This window comes from Pseudorasbora parva, chromosome 5 (genome assembly GCF_024679245.1).
Source record: "Pseudorasbora parva isolate DD20220531a chromosome 5, ASM2467924v1, whole genome shotgun sequence".
Lineage (NCBI taxonomy): Eukaryota > Metazoa > Chordata > Actinopteri > Cypriniformes > Gobionidae > Pseudorasbora > Pseudorasbora parva.
Window position 1 is genome coordinate 10,570,353 of NC_090176.1, and position 22,884 is coordinate 10,593,236.

At 42.6% G+C, this 22,884-nt stretch overlaps 1 protein-coding gene across 1 annotated transcript in view; it reads right to left on the reverse strand.

Annotated features, from left to right (window-relative positions):
* Nucleotides 1-22,884, reverse strand: part of LOC137075830 (zinc finger protein 850-like) — a 188,540-nt gene that overhangs the window by 15,461 nt on the left and 150,195 nt on the right. The window contains exons 6-12 of the mRNA XM_067444782.1: nt 19,765-21,305; nt 15,877-16,013; nt 15,607-15,782; nt 14,089-14,825; nt 13,756-13,951; nt 12,900-13,023; nt 11,858-12,013 (exon numbers count right to left, since the gene is read on the reverse strand). Of these exons, the coding sequence (XP_067300883.1) occupies nt 11,858-12,013; nt 12,900-13,023; nt 13,756-13,951; nt 14,089-14,825; nt 15,607-15,782; nt 15,877-16,013; nt 19,765-21,305 (3,067 nt within the window). The remainder of the gene's footprint in view (nt 1-11,857; nt 12,014-12,899; nt 13,024-13,755; nt 13,952-14,088; nt 14,826-15,606; nt 15,783-15,876; nt 16,014-19,764; nt 21,306-22,884) is intronic.

The following is a 22,884-nucleotide window of genomic DNA, read 5'->3' on the forward strand; positions in this document are numbered from 1 at the left end:
AACATATATACCAATATACTCATTTCATCCGGAATGAGGATGTTTGGTACTTCTAACTTGATCTCTGTTTGGTTCCATAGTGAATGAACTGGGCTTAGTGGGCTTAGCTAATTGCTATCAGAATGTCACAGCTAGTCAGAGCAATTAAGGGTGTACTCACATTAGTCAGTTTGAACCGTGCCCGGGTGCGTTTGACCACCAAAGCATGGTTTGTTTGACTAGTGTGAGTGCTCCGAACCGTGCCCGGGCGCAGCTTGATTAGCCGGCCCTGGCCCGCTTGGAAGAGGTGGGCCAGAGCACGGATCAGTTGGACTCGGGCGCGGTTCGCATGCAGTGTGAGTGCTAACCGTGCTGGAGTCCGTAATCAAAGCTGCAAAGTCCTTGCTGCACTTCAGCTGGTACCTTGCAAACCTCATAATACGAGCAGCACAATTACGTGAACATTTTTCGCGCCACTAAGGCGACACATCGGTTTAACAACAGGCTGTGAGAGGGCTGTGGACCAAACGACACAAAATTATCCACAAAGAAAACAGAGCGATGGACTCCAATGTGTTCAGAGAGCGCCGCTCTTCCTGTTTATCCCGAAACCGTCGCACCATAAGGACGTAAGCGTGCTCCGGCACGAATGCTGAAACCCTATGTGAGTGCAGGCCAGATGGGAGGGGGGGACAATCGTACTCGGGCCCGGTTCATGGCAACCGTGCCTAGTGTGAGTACACCCTAAGTGCACGCACTGAGAAGAGAGAGGTATGTATCAACTCATTTTAGTTAAGGGAATAACATAGTTTAAAATGAAAAAGCGGTGAAGTAACCCTTTAAGCTTAGTGTTAGACTAAAATACATGTTTTTACAGCCATTTTAACTGAAAGTAACTTGCACTGACATATCTCTGCCACTGCAATGTTCTCGATAATGCACAACAGTAATGTTTTTAAGGCAAATTTATAAAAAGCTATTTGTTCAGTTTATGTCTCAGTTCTTGAATCTTTTTACGTTCATACTAAGAATTGTTGGGGGGAAAATGTTGAAAGTACGCTTCTTTATTTGCTGTATTGTTATATATTTGTAGTTGTTGTTAAAAACCTGCTTGTTTCTCTGTATCTTCATCTTTTATTGTGCAGGGTTTTTCCTCAAACTCCATTTTTACAATAGTATATCAGTAGTTTCTTCTGGAGTAATTCCTCCTGCTTCTGCTGCTTCTTCTGTGGGAAGATGGGAATATTCCTCAGCATTTATACTCTCATGAATGTCTGTGGGAACAGCTTTACTGACTGAAGGTGTGAATTGGTCGTCGTTTCTCATTTAGCAGATGCTCATCTCACTCATAATCACTCTCAATTATACAGGACAACTCCGGTGAGAAATGACCCTAGGGGTAATTAACAGATGGTTACCCAGTAGATCGTTCTCTGGGATGCGTTTTGATGACAATCGAATTAAAGAGTTTTATCTCTAAAACCAGATTAGTTTATAACTCTTGTCTATGGGGCACAGAGTAGTGAAATTAAATCGCTAGTTAATACCACTAACAAGGCTAAAAATAGCCTCACACTAACACGGTAGAATAATGAGGGTCCCTACATGCAAACCGAAGGATTGAGAACTTTGTAAGTGTGCAAACAGTTTAATAAGGAGATACTTTATAAACACAATACATTACGCATTTATGGGCAGGCGCCATCTTAGAAAACAGTCTCGATGAGTCAAACCACGAACGAATCAAATGATTCTGACAGTTTTTGCCTTTGAAATTACTGGGGGAAAAATTACCCCAATCAACCTGAATACGCACTATACTCCTTCAAATCAATTACATTGCATTATGGGGCTTGAAACCCCAAATAGTATAACATTATTCATTAATTATTCAAAGTTATTTGACATTGTAAAAAAAAAAAAAGTTGTTTCAATGTAGCTAGCTACTTTTAGTGTAGCTAACTACTTTTTCAAAATGGTAGCTTGAATGTAACTTAACTACTTTTACTTACAAGTAGCTTGTAAAGCTACAGTTTCAGAGTAGCTTGCCCAATACTGTGCTTTCTAGAATGTCGTCACACAGTTACATGTAAACAAATTTATCGATCACTAACCAGCATTTGTCTCATTTCAACCATAAACATACAAAAAACATTAACACTCACCAAATCCTTGTTTAGTGATAACTTATGTCAAATATTTGGTCTCAAAAAAGCGATGTTCAGACAAAAACAGCCACAGGAACTCTGCTCTAACACTCTTCTCAAAATGGAGGATTCAATTCTTCCTCTTCTTCTTCTTGATTTATTGGCGGTCGGCAGACCAGCTTTCGGTGCATTATCGCCACAACTGAACTGGAGTGTGGAGCATCTTCTTCTTCTTCTTCTTCTGGCGGTTGGCAAACAAACGATAGGTGCATTCCCGCCACCTACTGGACTGGAGTGTGGGCCATTGATGGATATGGAAGAACTAAATAAAAAAAGCTATAAAAAAAACGACATTACCTTTTAAATCCTATTAAACAGATGTACCTTTCTTAAATAATCCATTAATGCATTGTATATTTTATGATTATTCGATTCGTTATTAAGCAGTGTTTTAAGTGTAAGATTGCCTATCCCCATTTCTCTTAATTCTTCCAACAGAATTACTCATTTTCATTTTCATAAGCAGTACAATATAATAGTACATGTTCTACTGTTTCTGCTGATCCACATGAATTACAATTCCCAGACTCATGTTTACTCATTATATATAGATTGTAATTTAGAGCCGTATGCCCAAGTCAAAGTCTGGAAATAACTGTATCTTCTCTTCTACTGCCAAAATGATTCCTTTTACCCTTTACTTGATTTTGAATATTATAAAGATGTCTTCCTTTTCCCTCCTCATTCCAATGTTCTTGCCATTTTGCTTTTATTTCAATTCTAATTTTAGCCTTAACTTCATCTTTACTTAATGGTATCTTGATTTCTGTGTTTTTTCAGAGCCTGTTTTGCAACTTGATCAACTTCCTCGTTTCCATCCACTCCCACATGTGCTGGCACCCACAAAAAAACACATCTTAATTCCTCATTTATTCACTCTATACATACTTAAAATAATTTCATATAAAATATCTTGTCTTGATGATCTTCCACTAATAAGGCTAGACAATGAAGAGAAAGAATCTGAACATATCACCGCGTTCACTGGCCTAGTATCCTCCATCCACTTGATAGCTAATAATATTGCTACCATCTCTGTTGTATAAATTTCTATTTGGTCAGATACTCTTTTGCCAATTTTAACTTGACAATGTGGTACATATACAGCTGCTGAAGCTCGACCTGTTTCGGGATCTTTAGAACCATCAGTAAAAATTTTAATCTCAGAGTTGTAATTCTGCTCAATATACTGCTTTACCATTACATCCTTTGCCATTACTCTTCATTATTAAAGAGGGGGTGAAACACTCAGTTTCAGTCAATCTCAAGTCAATCTTGAGTACCTATAGAGTAGTATTGCATCCTTCATATCTCCGAAAAGTCTTTAGTTTTATTATATTTATAAAAGAAATATAGGCTAACGAGTATAGGTAACGAGTCTTTCTGGAAAAAACAGAGCGCCTGGAGGCGTATTGTGTGGGCGGAGCTAAAGAATGACGAATGCGCACAAAGCGATGACGTCCTCAAAGCTTGGAGAAACCCATGGCTATCGATTCTCAGCTAATACAGATATGATCCAGAATCAAGAAGAAGGAGGCTGAATTAAATTGAACAGGAGAAACAGCAACAGCAGGACGTCCGTCTCTGGTATGTACTGTATTTAGTGCCCTGTCAACATTTGCACTTGTTTACTCGCAGTTTATGAGGACATGATTCGGTTTATGGACTATTGTATGCGACTAAACATTAGCAGTAGCAAGCAAAACGGTTTTGCACGTCAGACTAGTGTAACGTTATACATAGAACAACAATGGAGTAATCGTTAGCGTATTTGAATGACGAAGCACGTGATCGTGTCGTTTACTGATGTTTACTCACGTGACGATAGCCAACAGCACAGACATTTGAAGCAGTTTTACTCACCGGCTGCTTCCAAAGCAGGACCGAACCTTTATCGCTGGGACCGCTCCGTCAAAAACACACTTCTTTGGTATGATTTGGTGAAGTCCTGTGACAGCAGTGACCGTGGAAATCCACTTTGCGATGCGACTGAAGCGATGTTGTGAAGCTTCCCGTCATTTCTGCGGTCAAATCGGTTCAAATGCAGCGCTGCCTTCCCGGAATGCTGTGCTGAACAAGATGGGCCGCCGTGTTCGGTCGCCGTTCTGGTCGCTCCTCTGAGACTTTGCTTTTATTTATTATTCTACAATCTTTTGTTCTCGATTTTTACTAATCTATCATTAGCCTTGGTCTGCTATGATAGCAAAACACTTTTGGATATAGTTTATCGCTACACTGACCTGGTTCAAGACGCTTTCATCAATCCTCTGTGGCCACCTAAAATTCTTCGGAAGGCTGAGTTGAACAAAGGCCACTCGACTCGTAGGCCAAGATTCAAAAAACACTGCGGGAAACGCGCTGGGATCCGCAACAGACTGAGGAAGAGAGCATTCAGTCCACCTCTCCCGAGCATTCCATAAGATGGACGATCTTAGAGCCAGGATAAGTTTTCAACGGGACATGAGAGACATCTATTGTTTGTCCGAAACATGGCTCACGCCCACGGTCCCGGACACAGCTGTGACGTCGTAGGAGAACTTCTCTGAGAACACCTGAGTACAAACAAAGGCTCGTTCAGGAACCCCCGGTGAGGCGGGAAGTTAAACGCTGGTCACCTCATTCAGAGATCACGCTACAGGCAGTTCTTGATGACGTCGACTGGGACATGTTCCAGGCGAGTTCATCGGACGTCAGCGAGTTCACTGATGTGGCGCTCTGCTTCATCAACACACTGACAGAGCAAGCCACACAAACAATAACTATAACGTCCTTCTCTAATCAGAAACCGTGGGTGGACAGTTCAATCCGCGCTGCAGTGAACGCCCGCACTGCCGCATACAACGCCGGTCTACTAACAGGGAATATGAGTGATTATAAATCATCCTGCTATGCTCTCCGATGCGCCGTTAAAGCCGCAAAGCTCCGTTATAGGGATCGGGTGGAGTCTTATTTCCAGCTCAACGACTCCCGGGGGATGTGGCAGGGACTGAGGACCATCTGTGCTTTTGGAACGAAATCCTCTGCAGAAGTGAGAGCTGATCCGTTGCTTGTGAACGAGTTAAACTCTTTCTATGCTCGCTTTGATGGCAATTGTGGCAGCGCAACGCCGCCGAGTGACGCGTCAGAGAGAATCACTCAGAGCTGCAATAATCACGGGATCTCTGTCTCGGAGGATGAGGTTCGTAGGACACTCAAGCGTGTGGATGTTAAGAAAGCTGCTGGGCCGGATGGCGTTTTAGGTCGTGTCCTGCGGTCCTGTGCTGATCAGCTTGCCGGACTCTTCACATCCATCTTCAATGAGTCCCTTGCTACATCTGTGGTCCCAACCTCCTTCAAAAAATCCACCATCATCCCTGTCCCTAAGAACAGTAAACCCTCTTGCCTAAATGACTATCGCCCAGTGGTTCTCACGTCTTTAGTCATGAAGGTCTTTGAGAGACTCATCAAAAACAACATCTGCTCCTCCATCCCTGACACCTTGGACCCTCTTCAGTTTGCCTATCGTCCCAATAGATCGACTGAAGATGCCATCTCTCATGTCCTCCACTCCTCCCTCAAACACATCGACAGCAAGAATGGGAACTATGTAAGACTGCTATTTATTCACTATAGTTCAGCCTTTAACACCAGCTAGTTCCCATTAAGCTAACCACCAAACTCCTGGATCTCGGACTGAACTCTTCTCTCTGTCACTGGATTGAAGATTTCCTCACTGGCAGACCTCAGGTTGTGAGAGTAGGACAGTTCACCTCCACCTCCATCACTGTGAGTGTGGGAGCTCCACAGGGCTGTGTCCTCAGTCCATTGCTCTACTCTCTCTACACGCATGACTGTTTGTCCACACACAGTCATCAAGTTTGCGGATGATACTGTTGTCCTGGGCCTCATTTCCGACAACAAAGAGACCGCATACTTCGACGAGGTGGAGCAACTGACATCATGTTGCCAAGACAACTGTCTCCTTCTGAATGTTAACAAGACCAAATAACTGATTGTGGACTTCAGGAAGAGACAGCAACGGTCATATTCCCCTCTCATGATTAGCGGGACACCAGTAGAGAGAGTGAGCAGCTTCAAATACCTGGGTGTGAATATCCAGTCACAGGTGAAAAAGGCAAGGCAAAGACTGTACCACCTGCGCCAGCTGAGGAAATTCCGGGTCTCACCAGCTATCCTGAAAACTTTCTATTCAGGGGCGATAGAAAGTTTACTGACTCAGTGCATCACAGCGTGGTATGGTAACATCACCAGTCATGACTGCAAAGCCCTGCAAAGAGTGGTGCGCTTGTCCGAGCGCATCTCAGGGTCAGCTCTCCCGTCTCTGCAGGACATCTACATCAAACAATGCAGAGGTAGAGCTACAAAAATCATCAACGACATTAATCACCCAGCTAATGGGTCCTGCACACTGTGCGATTTTCAAAATCCTTTGCGGATGTCCCTTGTCAGACTGTACGAGCATGATCCCCGTGTCACACTGTAAGATCTCAGTTGACATTAATGTCAGACTGCACGATAGTTTAGGCGCGCTAAAAACGGACGCGCGCAAGAAATCTCACCCGGAGCTTTATATCATCAATGAATGACGCGTTCAGTGACAGTGAGCTGCATTACACGCGGGACTGAAATGCTGGCTACAAATAAATTTCTAGCTCTCGTTTTGGTCATAGTTTGCCTTGAAAACCGAGATATTTGACTGTTGTCGTAGGAGAAGTCACACTGCAGGATTCTGTGCCAAATCTTCTGACACTGCCAGAATTTAGTCTGAGGTAAAATTTGATCGCAGAGCCCATTAATCGGCGGCCGGTGAACATGTCAAACTAACGACCAAAGACGTCAGATTTTAGCCTAGGATCTGAGGAATCTTTTAGGATTTCCTAAATTTGTCTCAGACGGCCAAATCGTTGCCAAAATCGCACAGTGTGCACCCGGCTTAACCCCCACTTCACCCGGCTGCCATCTGGTAAGCGCTTCCGTAGCTTGATGGCCAAAACTGAGAGGCTCAGGAGGAGTTTCTTCCCACAGGCCATCAGACTCCTGAACGCTGTCATTTAACAACATGTGACTTCACCTCACTTCAGTACTAACAAACTCACATACTGATATTGCACTGCACTTTATTCTTGTTGTTACCATGTAACTACTCATTATAATGCTGTTTGCACATTACACTCCTGCATTTCTGTTATCCACGTATTTATTTTTCTAGTCTCCAGTTTACTTTATCTCACTTATTTTATTCCACATCTCTTATTTCTTTTACTTGATTTATTCATAATTCTACATACATAGATATCACCTTATCCTATTCCTATTTTATAATTTATTGTGCTTTTTTTGTTAATTGTTATTTGCTGTCCATGGAGCAGACCTGTTTACATTTCACTGCCGGTTGTATTCTGTATATAACTGTGTGTGTGACAAATAAAACTCTTGAACTTGACACATTATGGTTGTGAGAGTAGCAGTATCCAAAAATATGAAAAAGTTGAAAATGGGGTCTTCAGGAATGTAGTTGATCCTGTAGATGCCTGATTTTAATGCTTTTTATAAATATTTGACGGTGGTGACGAATATGTGGGATACATTGTGAGCAATCACAAAATAATAGTCAATATTGTTCACAACTCACTGTTTATAGTTTTTAATACATATTACAATGTACTCTTTCATGTGGTAAATTTATTATTCAATTAAATTATTAATTAAGTTTTTTTTAAATCAAGTTGAAATGACTATCTCTTATCCGAGGACAGCTGATTTTGTAGGCAATGGGCCAGCATATAATCATTAAATTAATAAAAAATAAACCTGTAAAAGAACCTTACATATGTGAAATGGACACCCTGATTATAACATTGATTCCTTTTCTTCATGAAAATGTTAGTAATTTCAAACAGAATTAGCACTTTTCTCATTGGGACATGTTTTTGCCAAAGTTTCAAGAATTAGTGATAGGATAGACTTACAAGTCAATGAATGAATGCGTGGCACTGTTTCCACAATTGCACATTTTACACGTTGCACGCACAGATTATGTTAAAGGTGCACTATGCAACTTTCCGTCCACTGGAGGGCGCCTATTTAAAACAAATGCATAGTTTGATGACGCAAAGTGTGAGCGCAGCATCTTGGGAGATGTGGTCTTCACCTCACAGCCGGTGGAAAATAGGACTCGGGCAGAAATCACGTTCATTCATGCGGTTATTAACGTTACTGTAGTCTAAAGCAGAGCAGGACAGAGTGTTGTGGACCTGAGCACAGCTGCTGGAGCGATTGTTAAACAAATACCCGCCTCGCGAATACCGGGACTTTTATTATGACGGGACGGGACACAGTCGCCGGGCGCCTGCACAGATCCGCTCTTCCGGTTATGATTTTGAGGTAATGCATCTCTGTTTATTAATTAGATACATTTAAGTGTGTTTAAAACGATGTTATGACGTTACTCCGTGCGTTCACTTGTTCACACTGCAAAAAGTAAAACGCTCCTGCCAAATAAAAGCCGAAACCGAGGGTAGCGCAGATATGACGCAATTGACAGGCGACTTCCTCAAATGCAATGCTGAAACGCCCCTGTCCTCAGTTAAAATAGCAATTTTCTCAAAATGTACAAATAGTTGGAAACATCTGGGATATTGTAGGTACTCAACTGAACAAAATATATAACACCGGCCTAGTAGTTTTTGGATATTTTACTGCAAAAATACTACATAGTGCACCTTTAATCATAATGATCCAAAAACAATCCCATAGAGAGACGAACACCACACAACAACGACGCAAAAAAATAATAATAATTGCACAAGTCAGAATTTGGTTCGAAGTTGGACTAAAATCACAGTGTATGCCAATCTTAAGAAATAAAGATGAATAAAAATATGATATGGTTTGGTGAAAAACAACGCAATGTATTAAGATTATCCTGGCCAGTTCACTCTGACTCACCCAGGAGAAGCACACAAGTTGTAAGAAATAAAGATAAAACACGAAATGAAAAATTGAGATGAATTGTATTCATATTTTTGTACTTACCTCTAAAAAACGCTGTTGTGTCCTGTGTCTGTCTTTTTCGCGCTTGAAGTCCGTTAAACAGCGCTTTGTTCTGAATGGTGGTTGGCAACCAGATTAAAGGTGCATTACCGCCACCTACTGGATTGGATTGTGGCGCATTCGATAGGTAGGGAAAAATATTCTAAATTCTTTATTAACTGTATTCTTTTGATAAATAATTAAATGCATGTAAATTCTACATCATTTTCAATAATAACAATTTTAACAACAAGCCTAATTTTTTTTAATTAAAACAGATTTATTTCTATCACTGTATGTCCACAAGAATTAAGGACTCAATTGCATGCGCTGTAGCTAGCAGAAAAACAGTAGGGCCTGACGCAAAATGCGGCACTAGCTTCTCGAAGCGGCACTTTGGGTGGTATCTCCAGTGGCCATGGACGTTCACCGCCAGATGTCAGTGTAGTGGCATCTCCAGCGGCCGTCAGTGTACCGGCATTTCCAGCGTCCATGGACGTTCACCGGGAGATGTCAGTGCAGCGGCATCTCCAGTGGCCAGCGACTTTCTTCGACAGCACATGCCGGATATATATTTTGATTTAATATATATATAAAATCAACATTATATAACTTGGCACTTTATTAAAAAACATGTTGTTCAATAGTAGGCTACTAATATTATTATTTATAAGAGTCATTGAGTAATTGAATGTGGCTCAATCGTAAACTTTTGTAGAGACGATTTATTTTAGGGATTAATGTGTTAAAAAAAATTAACAAGCTATTAGCCTACAATTATAACATTATGGCCTTTATTTTGGCATTTGCATTAAAGGGTTACTAAACTTTTTTTTTCTTTTTTTTTAAAGGTTTTATTTGAACAATCAACAACATACATACACATATCAACACAACCAACAACAACATGACATATATACACATACATTGTGTTTTTACATCTTGCGTATATAAAAGAGGAGAGAGAAAGAACAACATCAGTATATCATAAGTAAAACCTGACGACAGCACCAGTTTGTCCAGTTACAGCTATAATTGGTTTTGGAGATATTTTATGAAAGGACGCCACATGGTAGTGAACTTAGACCCAGAGCCCCTTAGATTAAGTCCTATTTTTTCCAATATTAGGAATTGTAACACATCTCTGGCCCACTGTGTAAAAGAAGGAGGGAAGGACTGTTTCCAATTAATCCAAATTAAGCGCCTTGCCAGCAGAGAGGTAAAGGCTATACAGTTCAATTTGCTTTTTGATAAAGTGTTTTTTTCACACACAATACCAAAGATGGCAGTTAAAGGATTTGCACAAACATCTTTGCTAAATATTCTAGAATAAGATACAAAAATCTGCGACCAGAAAACAGACAGCCTGGGACATAACCAGAACATATGAGCTAAGGTAGCAGGGGACTGCTTACATTTTGTACAGGAAGGGTCAACAGAGGGATACATCTTAGCCAACTTGGCCCTGGATAGATGAAGTCTATGTACCACTTTGAATTGTATAAGGCTGTGTCTAGCATAGATTCTGTATTTAGCCTCATTCCATTCCTCGTCCGTCAGATAAATATTGAGGTCTAGTTGCCAGGAATCTCTTTTTGCATTAACAGAAGAGGATAATAATGATATAAGTTTTATATATAAGCTAGAAATAGTGCCTCTTTGCTCTGGGTCATCAGGAAAGAGTTGGTCAATAGGTTTTGGATCGGGAAGGGAAGGAAAGGAGATAAAATTCTTGCATGTGAAATCACGTGCCTGTAAGTATCTGAAAAAGTGGGTTTTGGGTAAATTAAATTGAGATTCTAATTGCACAAAAGATAAGAAGGAACCATCAGGGAAAAGATTTCTAAACGTTGAGATTCCTTTTTCTTGCCATAGCAAGAATGCCTGGTCATTTAGAGACTGAGTAAAACGATGGTTCCTGGCAACTGGAGCACAAATTGAACCTCTCTGCCATCCAAAAATGTGCGAATTTGAACCCAAATCTGGATGGAGTTCCATACCATAGGGTGCAAAAAATGAGAATCTAGACCAAGTGGTAAGGGTGAGAAAAGGACGGCTGGAAGTGAAAAAGGAAGGCAGGCTGAGGATTCTATCTGGACCCAGTCTGGTAAGTGACTTATGTGATGTGAATCTTGCCAGTATGTCATAGCTCTTAGGTTACAAGCCCAATAATATAATTGAAAGTTTGGGAGGCCAGTGTGGGAATGGCCAGTGTGGGAATTATCAGGCACATGGGAGGAAAGGCATACAGCAGCACTCTGGGCCACGGGTGGGCCAGTGCTTCCACCCCGAGGGGCACGTCCAAGTCTTTTAGCGAGAAGAACATAAGACAATGGCTGTTTCTGCGCAAGGTGCATAGGTCTATGGACACCCATCCGAATCTCATCCATATCATGTCTATCTGAGGGTGGAGGCGCCAATCTCCGACGAGCGGGTTCCCTCGATAGAAGATCCGCGCCTCTGTTAAGAATCCCTGGAACATGAGTCACGCGTAACGACAGGAAAAATCACCTGCTCCATACCAAAAGCTTTTAAGCTAGGGCATGAAGCTTCGGCTAGTGCACGCCACCTTGACGGTTGACATAAGCCACTGCCGTGGTATTGTCGCAGCTCTGAACGTAGTTTGCTCGGCCACAAACCGTTCACAGTTCTGCCTTCTTGGGTGGAACCCCAGCCTGTTAAGGACGCGTCCGTTGTCACGACTTTCCGCAGCATGACAGTCCCCAGAGGGGTACCCTGTGCGTAAAAGTCTGCACTCTTCCAGTGGCACAGAGCTGCAGCGCAGGTGCGCGCCACTGTTACAGAGCGGCAAAGATCATGTAACGGGCTGAAATGAACCCATTTTATGAACGCCCTCATTCTCAGGAGTCCTAGTGGCAAAACCTGGATAGATGAAGCCATAAGACCCTGTAGCCTGAGACATGTGCGATATCGCCCCTTTGCCCTTTCTCTGAACTGTGACAGACAGTTTATCAGAGAGAGAAAGTCCAGGAGTTCAGCTCCATGCCCAGGAAGATCACCCTCTGGCTGGGTGTAAAATTACTTTTGTTCACATTTACCCTGAAGCCCAGGGATGTGATGTGTGCGAGCACACGGAAGGTGTCCTGCAACACCTTTTCCCTCGAATCGGCTATGATGAGCCAATCATCTATGTATGTCAAGAAATGTAGACCAGACATTCTTAGGGGAGTAAAGCCCACTTCCGCACACAGTCAGAAGCAGCGAGGCCTTAGACTCATTCCGAACGGCAGGGCCAAATTCATAACAAATGCCCTGATTGGCGAAACAAAGAAACTTCCTGTGTGGTGGGTAAATGCTTATGTGGAAAAAAGCATCCTTCAGATCGACCGATGTGAACCAGTCATTCCGTTTAATTCCGAGCGAACCATAGGTTAACATTCTGAAATTGTATTTTCTCAAATGTTTGTTCAACACCCTGAGGTCCAGAATTGGACGAAGAGAACCGTCCTTATTAGGGACCAGGAAATAACGAGAATAAAAACCCTGGTTTATCAGATTGTGGGGTACCACCTGAATCGCACCTTTGCTCAGCAGAGAGGAGATTTCCTCCTTCAGAACATGCGCTGTGGTTTCCTCAGTGTGAGAAAAACGAACGCTGCTGAAACGTGGGGGTTTCACTGCAAACCGCAGATGATAACCCTGCGATATTGTATGCAACACCCATTAGGGTGGTTCTGCAGTTCGCCAAGCCGGCACACAGCTAGCGAGGAGCCCACTTGCGCCGTGCTTGCTTCATTGCCCAGCTGGCTTATTTGTGATGCAATGGCACCCTCTAGTGGAGAAACTAGGGACGGAATGCGTGAATTCAGAGAGCTATCCACTCCTTGCAGAGAAAACATTCCCTGCAGAGAGTGTATCTCTCTGTAACAAATTAATTTGATTGGTTAGATTTACTGTGTTTTTTGTGATTTTTTTGTGTTTTGTTTTTGGGGGATAACTGGGGCTGAAACCTTTATTAACTGGGTGAGAGGAACACAATGAGTGAGGTGTGGTGACACTGCTTGGGCACATTTCCTCACAAAAGACCCCCTGAACGGGGGGAACACACATCGTCCACTAAAGACATGGGCTGGGCAGCCATGGAAAGGGGGCACCCCTCAGAAGAGACCCTCTGTCTTTTGGACAGGGGTTCTGGGCAGGAAGAGGGTCCAAAGAGCTTGTTGCTCGCGAACGTAGACCACAATCCCCCATCGGCCAAACATCAGGCCGGCCGCTTGCGTTTGGAGTCGGTGGGGGTAGAGCTCAGGGATTTTCCCGCAGCGGCAGGAGGTGGTTTCCCCCAGGACTTAGCAGAGGGTGGGTTGCTCTGCCGTGGCATGGGCTTGTTGGGGGGCCTTCCTTTGCCTTACTGAAAGCCACTTCCCAGGGCCGGGGGGTTAGGCAAACGCGCAGGGCGAGCCTGGCATGGGGTGGCCTTCCTAGGAAGGCACAGCTTGAAGGCCTCGTCCTCCTTCTTTTTGTCGTCACACTGTTGTTGCATCAGTGTGACGGCGGGGCCAAAGAGAGCCCTTCTCACTATCCGGGAGCCCCGAGAGGTTGAGCCAGAGCGCGCATTCTCCCACTACAGAGAGCGCCATAGAGCGCCTGCAGGCTTGGACGGCCTGACGAGCGTTACGGAGGACGACATTGTTAAGCGGGATAATCTCCTTCCATAGCACCGGCGAAGGAGATCCCTTATCCAGCTGCTGGCCCAGGTCGTCCAGAATCTCCGCCTGGTAGGCGGAGAGGAGGGAAGAGACATTAAGGGCCCTCACAGCCAAGGCCGAGGATTTATAAGCGTCCTGGTGCACCAACGCAGAAAACCGGTCCATCTTGTTAGGAAGGGCCGGCTTAGGGGCGAGGAGTGGACTGGGTTGAGGTGCCTGGCGATGGAGGGTTCGATAGCAGGCGGTTCACCCATACCGAGAGCAGCCATATCCTTAACCTCCAGACCCACAAGACCGTGTTTGAAGTCAATCCAGTAGTGCCTCATGTGCTTCGCGCATGCTAGGAGAATGGGAAAAAGTTGTTTCCTAGGGCCATGGTGAGCTCCCTGTACTTTCCCGTCATAAATATCCCTCTCCTGGTCGGTGGCACTCTGTGGCGCCAGCCACTCGATGTTGAGACGAGCGGCCGCTCGCTCACACACATCCAGGAGGATGGACTGAGGCAAGGCCGCAGGGGCGCTGGCCTGGGGAAAACCAGAGGGCGGGATGGCCTCCTTGCCCTCTGAAGCCCCAAGAAGGCCCGCATCATCTTTGTTACCGGACCCGGCCTGATCGTCGGCAAGCGAGGAGTTTCCCGCTAAGATGTCCTCTTCGGGGAACTCAGGATTGGGCTGGTCAGCCCAGATAAGAGCAGTCGCATCCCGGGGGGTCCCGGGTAGCGCGCTGTCGTCACCGTGTCCCACATCCAAATCTGAGCAGTCAAGCTTTCCGCACTGGGTAACGGCAACTTTAAGGTGGCATCGCATAAGTTTCTTAGGCAGCACTAGGCAGTGACTGCAGTTCTCCGGGTTCTCTAAAGCCCAAGCAAACCACGCAGAATTGGTGAAGGTCCTTAGCAGCAATAAGAGCGCCACACGCAGTCGGGCAGGCCCATGATGAGCTAACATTACCATCGGAAGAAGCAGAGATAGAGAGCGACATACCGGCGAAAAAACTCCATGGCGGCGTGGTTTCTTGGTGAGCTGTGTTAACGGCAAAGCTTAACTCAGGTAACCACTGGTCCCAGGCTTGATGGCCTGCCGTCATATATGGCATGCCGTCATATGCCCCACATATGATGCAATCATAGTTTTTAATGTCCTGTTTATCCTCTCTGTCAAGTTTGTCTGTGGGTGGTAACTGGTGGTGAGTTTTTGGATACTTCCCCAGGTCCTGCATAACTCAGCTAGTATGTTGGAAGTGAATTGTGCTCCCCTGTCAGATACCAAGTATTTGGGGACACCCCAGCATGTAAAGACTTCTTCCCTTAGAATTCTGACAATCTTCGGTGTCTTGCTATCCCTAAGGCGGAACAACAAGACCACAATCCCCCATCGGCCAAACATCAGGCCTGCCGCTTGCGTTTGGAGTCGGTGGGGGTAGAGCTCAGGGATTTTCCCACAGCGGCAGGAGGTGGTTTCCCCCAGGACTTAGCAGAGGGTGGGTTGCCTCCGAGAGCAGCCATATCCTTAACCTCCAGACCTGCGAGACCGTGTTTGAAGTCAAGCGGGTCGCTCCATTAGTGCCTCATGTGCTTCACGCATGCTGGGAGAACAGGAAAAAGTTGTTTCCTAGGGCCAGAGGGAGCTCCCAGTACTTTCCCGTCATAAATATCCCTCTCCTGGTCGGTGGCACTCTGTGGCGCCGGCCACTCGATGTTGAGATGGGGGACCGCTGCTCACACGCGTCCAGGAGGATGGACTGAGGCAAGGCCGCAGTCGCGTCCCAGGGGGTCCCGGGTAGGGCGCTGTCGTCACAGTGTCCCACATCCGTGTCTGAGCAGTCAAGCTCGCCACACTGGGTAGCGGCAACTTTAAGGCGGTATCGCAGAAGTTTCTTAGGCAGCACTAGGCAGTGACTGCAGTTAAGATAAGAGCTCCACACGCGGCCGGGTAGGCCCGTGATGAGCTAACGTTACCGACCGGAAGAAGCAGAGATAGAGAGCGACATACCGGCGAAAAACTCCATGGCGGCCGCCGTGGAACAGGAAGACGAGTGCGAGCGTGGGCGGCTCTGATAGCAGACACAGCGAACTGGTAGAAATACAAACTGTCACGCCTGGCGGATGCTGATCCGAGGATATTTCCTCCTTTAGACAAAAGGTGAACAGCGCAAATCCAACCGAACTGTGTCAGTGGAGAGATCGCGAGAAGCGAATGTCAACTGATGTACAGTAGCGTATGCAGCCTACATATGGCCGCAGGTAAGGGGTGGGCCTTACTGGGCATTGGCTGCGCGCTTCTGCCTGTCTTGTCAGACTTGGTTCAATTGGATGCTCTTGCAGAGGTCAGGTACAGATGCCCTTCCCATAAGTGGATCTTGAAACGAGATGATGAAAGAGAACCTTATTATGGCAAAATTATGGCAAACCTATGTTGTATGTTCAACATGACATCATGACTTCGCGTAAATATACTTTCTAAAGGCAAGTGGCGTGTTATCTATACGCATTTTGAGCTATCCGCATGTATGTCTACGCCGTGTGATTTCGCGTCTATGTCTACGCCTAAATGAAGCATCATCTCCGCGTGTATGTCTACGCCTAAACGAAGCATCATCTCCGTGTGTATATCGACCCCTAAACGAAGCATCATCTCCGCGTGTATGTTTACGCCGTGTGATTCTGCCAACCTGATCTGCCAGAATTAGTATTTATAGCCTAATTTTAAATTTTGAAGCAACTAACTCCACTCCTACCCTAAACCTACTCACTCTCAACAATAATGTAACAGGCAAATAAATTTACAGTCACATGTATTTATTGCAAAAATGGACCAAAAAACAATATAAAATAATTAACTCATGTTGCATTCCAGGTCTTCTGATGTCATACGATATCTTCATGTGAAGAACAGAGTTGATAATAATGTTTTAGTCATTGAAATGATGATCATGCCCCTTCGTGAACAGAACACACATGCACTCATTAATATTTCTGATTCAAATGATACACGAGACTAGCCTGACGTGGTCATACTCAATTCTAGTCAGAATATGAGTCTGAAACTGCTCCATTGGGCTGTGATTATGGGGCGTGTTTCAACCGAACCAGGAAAGACCTCAATTGGATAGACCTACAACCAATCAGAGCAACGAAGCGACTCCAAAAGTCAACAGAGCTCAACTGTACAGTGTTGCCAAGTCCGCGTTTTTTTTCCGCGGGATGTTTTTGATGTCCGCGGGTTGAAGCGACCATTATGTGATATATAGACCCATGGGTGAGAATTTTAGCAGGCAACCTTGCCAAAATAACACACATTTTACCCCACCCACATTCTGATCCCTTTTGGGGTTTTTCTTCACACAAATCAATCGTTTGGCCCCGGAACACTCAGAATATTTGTACTTTCTGAATAAATTGTGCCTGCAGTTGTATCTGCCTGTTATCCTGGTTTTTATAATACACAAATGGGTAGAGTTTGAGTTAAACCTTCAAAATGTGTCTGAATATGTGTGTGTGTCCACAAGGTAAATGGATTTATAAACATACTAAATTATATTTTTTTGATAATGAAAAAATGCAGAATGTTTCTTGTGATGGGTAGTTTTAGGGGCTGTGTGTGTGTGTGTGTGTGATGGGTAGGTTTAGGGGCTGTGTGTGTGTGATGGGTAGGTTTAGGGGTAGGGGCAGTGTAGGGGGGTAGAATGAAACGGCGTTGATAAACACGCTAAAAAGTGATTATGCGTCTTTATAGCACCCCAAAATTGCATACAAATTGATGTGTCATACATACACCATTTCATGAGATCAGTCTGCTATGTTTGTATATCCCACCCACCGCACTAGCCATTATTTTTAATAATTATCCAAGCATTAATGGCAAGGAAAGCCCCTTACTTAAGCGGCACGTATATGAGGTGTTGTGTGTTTCTCCCTCAGATCTGCTTCAAGGAGTTCATGATAATGTGGCAATTCTGTGTTTAGAATCCAGTATTCCTGTAATTCTCTTGTCTTATAAGAGTTTATTAAAGAACTCTGTCTCGTCTTCTATCCAAACATTCTTCTATCCATCTATAAAAAAGGAATGACTTTTACGCTTGCCAGGTTATTGTGACGCATTGCCACATATACAGTAGAGAAGAGGGAAATGTTTGAATTTGCATGGTGGTAACTCAAAGTTTTATTTTTTACTTCTTTGTTATTTTGGCTTGAAATTTCATTTGTTGGAAATATGAACTGAAATGCTTTTGAGATGAAAAACTCTGCATTTAATAAACAAAATACATTTTTGAAATGAAGACAGCGTTTGGAGTACAGTGCAGGCAAGTCCACGGCCTTTGATGTTTTTTCTGAGTGTCCACAAATAAAAGTAGACCGTTTATAGTTTATAACGAGTTATTAGTGTTGTCACGATACCAAAATTATGACTTCGATACGATACCAGACCAAAATACCTCGATACCAATACTAAATCGATACCACGGTAAAAACAAAACAAAACAAAAACACACAAAAAACAGATAATATGATTAATATGACACCAGACCTTATTATTCATTGGTTTTTTAATTTTTACAAAAAAATCCCTTTGTTTAGCATGTTTCTGGCCTGGTTTTTGACCATTCCTCCTCTTATAGCTATAATTACGGCCAGTGTGAACATCCTTACAGGGATCATATTATCACTCATGTTATCTATCACTAACCTTTCACTTCTGAACAGGTTGGGATGACCAAAATCTTATTTTATGATACCAGTAATTTAATATTTTTTTTAGTGTAATTTTATAATTATAATATAGATTTTTAATTGTATCTTTGTTTTTAAAAATAATCAAAAAACCTAAATTACAGACAATATGACAAAAACACTGCTTTATTTTTCAGCTATTAGGTCTATTTAACAGTAGCAAGTCAAGAAAGAAATTACATAATCAAATATAAAACTGCTTACATAGTCTTCACTCAATAATTTAACAATAAACTGATTCTTAATAAATATATTTTAGTTATTTAGCCAAGCATGTGGTGTTTTTTTCTTTTTCTTTGGTGTTTGACATTAATCACAAAGAATGTCTGTATTAAGACCTACACGGATCTAATTATTTGATGGGCAATGGAACGCGCCTATTGTTGTCAGTGGTGAATCTGACCAATTGTGGAACCGCTGTGTCCACAATCAGAGCTTGTGTAGCATGTCTCTCTTTATGAATGAGTCATTGAATCATTGGTTAACCCGAATGATTTACTTAAAATGCAAAATCATTAAGAAATTTTGTCCTTGAAAAAATTGCTCATGACTTAAAGAGAGATAACACATAGTTTCATCTCATGTCAATCTTGAGTAGCCTACCTACAGAGTAGCATTGCATCCTTCATAACTCAAAAAAGTATTTAGTTTTATTAGATTTATAAAAGAGAAATAAGCTGTAGCGACTCTTTCCGAAAAAAGCCAAGCTCCGGGGGCTTGCAATGCGTGGCGCCAAAGAGTCACGAGCATATGCACACACACACACACACACACACCACATCATCGCATCACAGACTCTCTATTTATTTCGGTTAAATCACAAAATAAAATGTACACAAACGTGTCCCTGCTCAGAATCACAGAGCATTTTTTAAGACTTGTATGGCTTAAGTAACATAAATGATGACTCTTACTGAAATATGTATTAGAAAACCCATGAAAGAGCTATGTTATTTAAAATAGCCATTATATTTTTGGACAATGGGCGACACCATTTTGTTTGTCACTATATTTACTCCCTAATATAAACAACAAAAAACAAATTTTCCATTTAAAATTGGATTGCTTTGACCCCTGCCACCCCACCCCAGTAGAATATCAAACTGTTTACTTGAAAGGGATGGATCTGATCATGAATTTTGCTCAATTAGAAGTCTTTGGGGTGATGCTTTTTCTCATGAGTCCGTAGATTAGATGATTGGGTGAAACTCTTTCCACATGAAGAGCACTGGTATGGTTTCTCTCCTGTATGAACTATCTGGTGTTTTTTTAACCCACTGGACGTAGTGAAGGTCTTCTCACAGTCAAAGCACATATAAGGCTTCACACCAGTATGAATACTCTCATGGTTTTTTAAAGACGTAAGATGTGTAAAACACTTTCCACATAATGAACAAACATGAGGCTTCACACCAGTATGAACTTTAAGGTGTGCTTTTAAGTTTGATGCCCAAACAAATGTTTTATCACACTGATCACAGCTGAATGCTCTCACTCCAGTGTGACGGCGTAGATGATCTTTGAGAGTCGTTTTGTGCCCAAAACTCTTTCCACACTGAGTGCATGGGAACGGTTTTTCTCCAGTGTGAATTCTCATGTGCTGGTTTAGGTCTGCTTTATGAATGAAACTCTTTCCACACTGAGTGCATGTGAATGGTTTTTCTCCAGTGTGAATTCTCATGTGCTGGTTTAGGTCTGCTTTATGAATGAAACTCTTTCCACACTGAGTGCATGTGAATGTTTTTTCTCCAGTGTGAATTCTCATGTGCTGGTTTAGGTCTGCTTTATGAATGAAACTCTTTCCACACTGAGTGCATGTGAACGGTTTTTCTCCAGTGTGAATTCTCATGTGCTTGTTTAGGTCTGCTTTCTGAATGAAACTCTTTCCACACTGAGTGCATGTGAATGGTTTTTCTCCATTGTGATTTCTCATGTGCTGATTTAGGTGTCCTTTATGAACGAAACTCTTTCCACACTGAGTGCATGTGAACGGTTTTTCTCCAGTGTGAATTCTCATGTGCTCATTTAGGTGTCCTTTCTGAACGAAACTCTTTCCACACTGAGTGCATGTGAACAGTTTTTCTCCAGTGTGAATTCTCATGTGCAGATTTAGCTGTCCTTTATGAATGAAACTCTTTCCACACTGTGTGCATGTGAACGGTTTTTCTCCAGTGTGAATTCTCATGTGCTGATTTAGGCGTCCTTTATTATTGAAACTCTTTCCACACTGAGTGCATGTGAATGGTTTTTCTCCAGTGTGAATTCTCATGTGCTCATTTAGGCGTCCTTTATGAATGAAACTCTTTCCACACTGAGTGCATGTGAAGGGTTTTTCTCCAGTGTGAATTTTCATGTGCTGATTTAGGTATCCTTTATGAACGAAACTCTTTCCACATTGAGTGCATGTGAAGGGTTTTTCTCCAGTGTGAATTCTCATGTGCTCATTTAGGTGTCCTTTGTGAATGAAACTCTTTCCACACTGAGTGCATGTGAAGGGTTTTTCTCCAGTGTGAATTCTCATGTGCTGATTTAGGCGTCCTTTAAGAACGAAGCTCTTTCCACACTGAGTGCATGTGAAGGGTTTTTCTCCAGTGTGAATTCTCATGTGCTCATTAAGGCGTCCTTTCTGAACAAAACTCTTTCCACACTGAGTGCATGTGTAAGGTCTCTCTCCAGTGTAAATTTGCATGTGTCTCTTAAACTCTGATTTATCTGTGGAACTCTTTCCACACTCAGAGCTTTTTGGAGCTCGTTTGTGTGTCAATATCTTTTCAGTCTTTGAAATGACTGTGTTTACATCTTCATTTGAGAAATGATGAGGTTTTTGCTGGTTGTCCTCATTCACTTCCACCGAATCTAAAATAAACATTAAATTCCCATAATTCAATATAAGAAGGAAAAATGAGAGAAAAAGAAACATGGTTCAGTCTTAATTTAGCACAAATCCAGTTTACTACGGAGTCTAATAAACTAAGCAAAAAAGAAGCGTCCCCTTTTCAAGATACTATATTTTAAAGATACATTTGAAAAATCCAAATAAGCTTTAGAGATCTTTATTTAAATAATGTTTTTCATGCATGTTCAATGAACCATAAATAATTATTGCAATTGTAATGGTAGTCACTGTGCAAGTAATCCTCACTCATCTGTCCTGTCAAGAAACGCTCTAGCGACTAACACTAGAGTTACAGCCTTTAGCCTCCTTGTTAGAGCGTCCGACTAATGCCGGCGGACCCGGATTCGAGTCCTGCTTGGAGCGGGCGGCTCGAACAAGAGGGGTTACACAATGCACCTATTGAAGATTCTAGATTCTACTAAGGGATAGTTTACTCCAAAATTAAAATTCTGTCACACATTTTTCCAAATATCTTCTTTTGTGTTTAGCAGAACAAAGATATTTATACAGGTTTGGAATAACTTGTGAGTAAATGAAGACAGAATTTTCATGTTTGGGTGAACCAACCCTTTAAGACAATCCACCGGTTTCACAGACAAGGCTTACACTTAGTCTCAGACTAAAATACATGTTTTTACAGCTGTTTTAACTGAAAGTAACTTGCACTGACATATCTCTGCCACTGCCATTGTCTTAAGATGCACACCAGTAATGTTTTTAAGGCACATTTATGAAAGCTATTTGTTCCGTTTATCTCAGTTCTTGCATCTTTTTATGTTATTACTAAGACATTTGTTGGAAAAAAAGAAGTTGAAAGTAGGATGACGCTTTTTTTCTGTTTTGTTATATATTGTAGTTGTATTGTTATATACAAACCTATTTGTTTCTCTGTGTCTTCATCTTTTATTCTGCATGGTTCTTCCTCAAACTCCATCTTTACAATAGTATGTCTGTAGTTTCTCCTGGAGTAATTCCTCCTGCTTCTGCTTCTTCTGTGGGAAGATGGGAATATTCCTCAGCATTTAAACTCTCATGAATGGCAGTGGGAGCGGCTTCACTGACTGAAGGTGTGAATTGGTCGCTGTTGCCCATTTAGCAGATGCTCATCTCACTCATAATCACTCTCAATTATTCAGCTTTAAGTGTTTTGATCAAATAGTGCAAACATTTGCATAAGTCTGCTGTTCCCATATGGAAAAGTTTCGCTAAAAACGTGTGATTCTTATATGTTCCAACAGAAAACTATAAGGATCATATGCTGCAAAAACCACATATACAAATTGTACAATATTCATGTATTTTCAATCATATATGTCCTACACTGTAAAAAAATATATATGCTGGATTGTGTTAAACACAACCCCTGCAAATCAG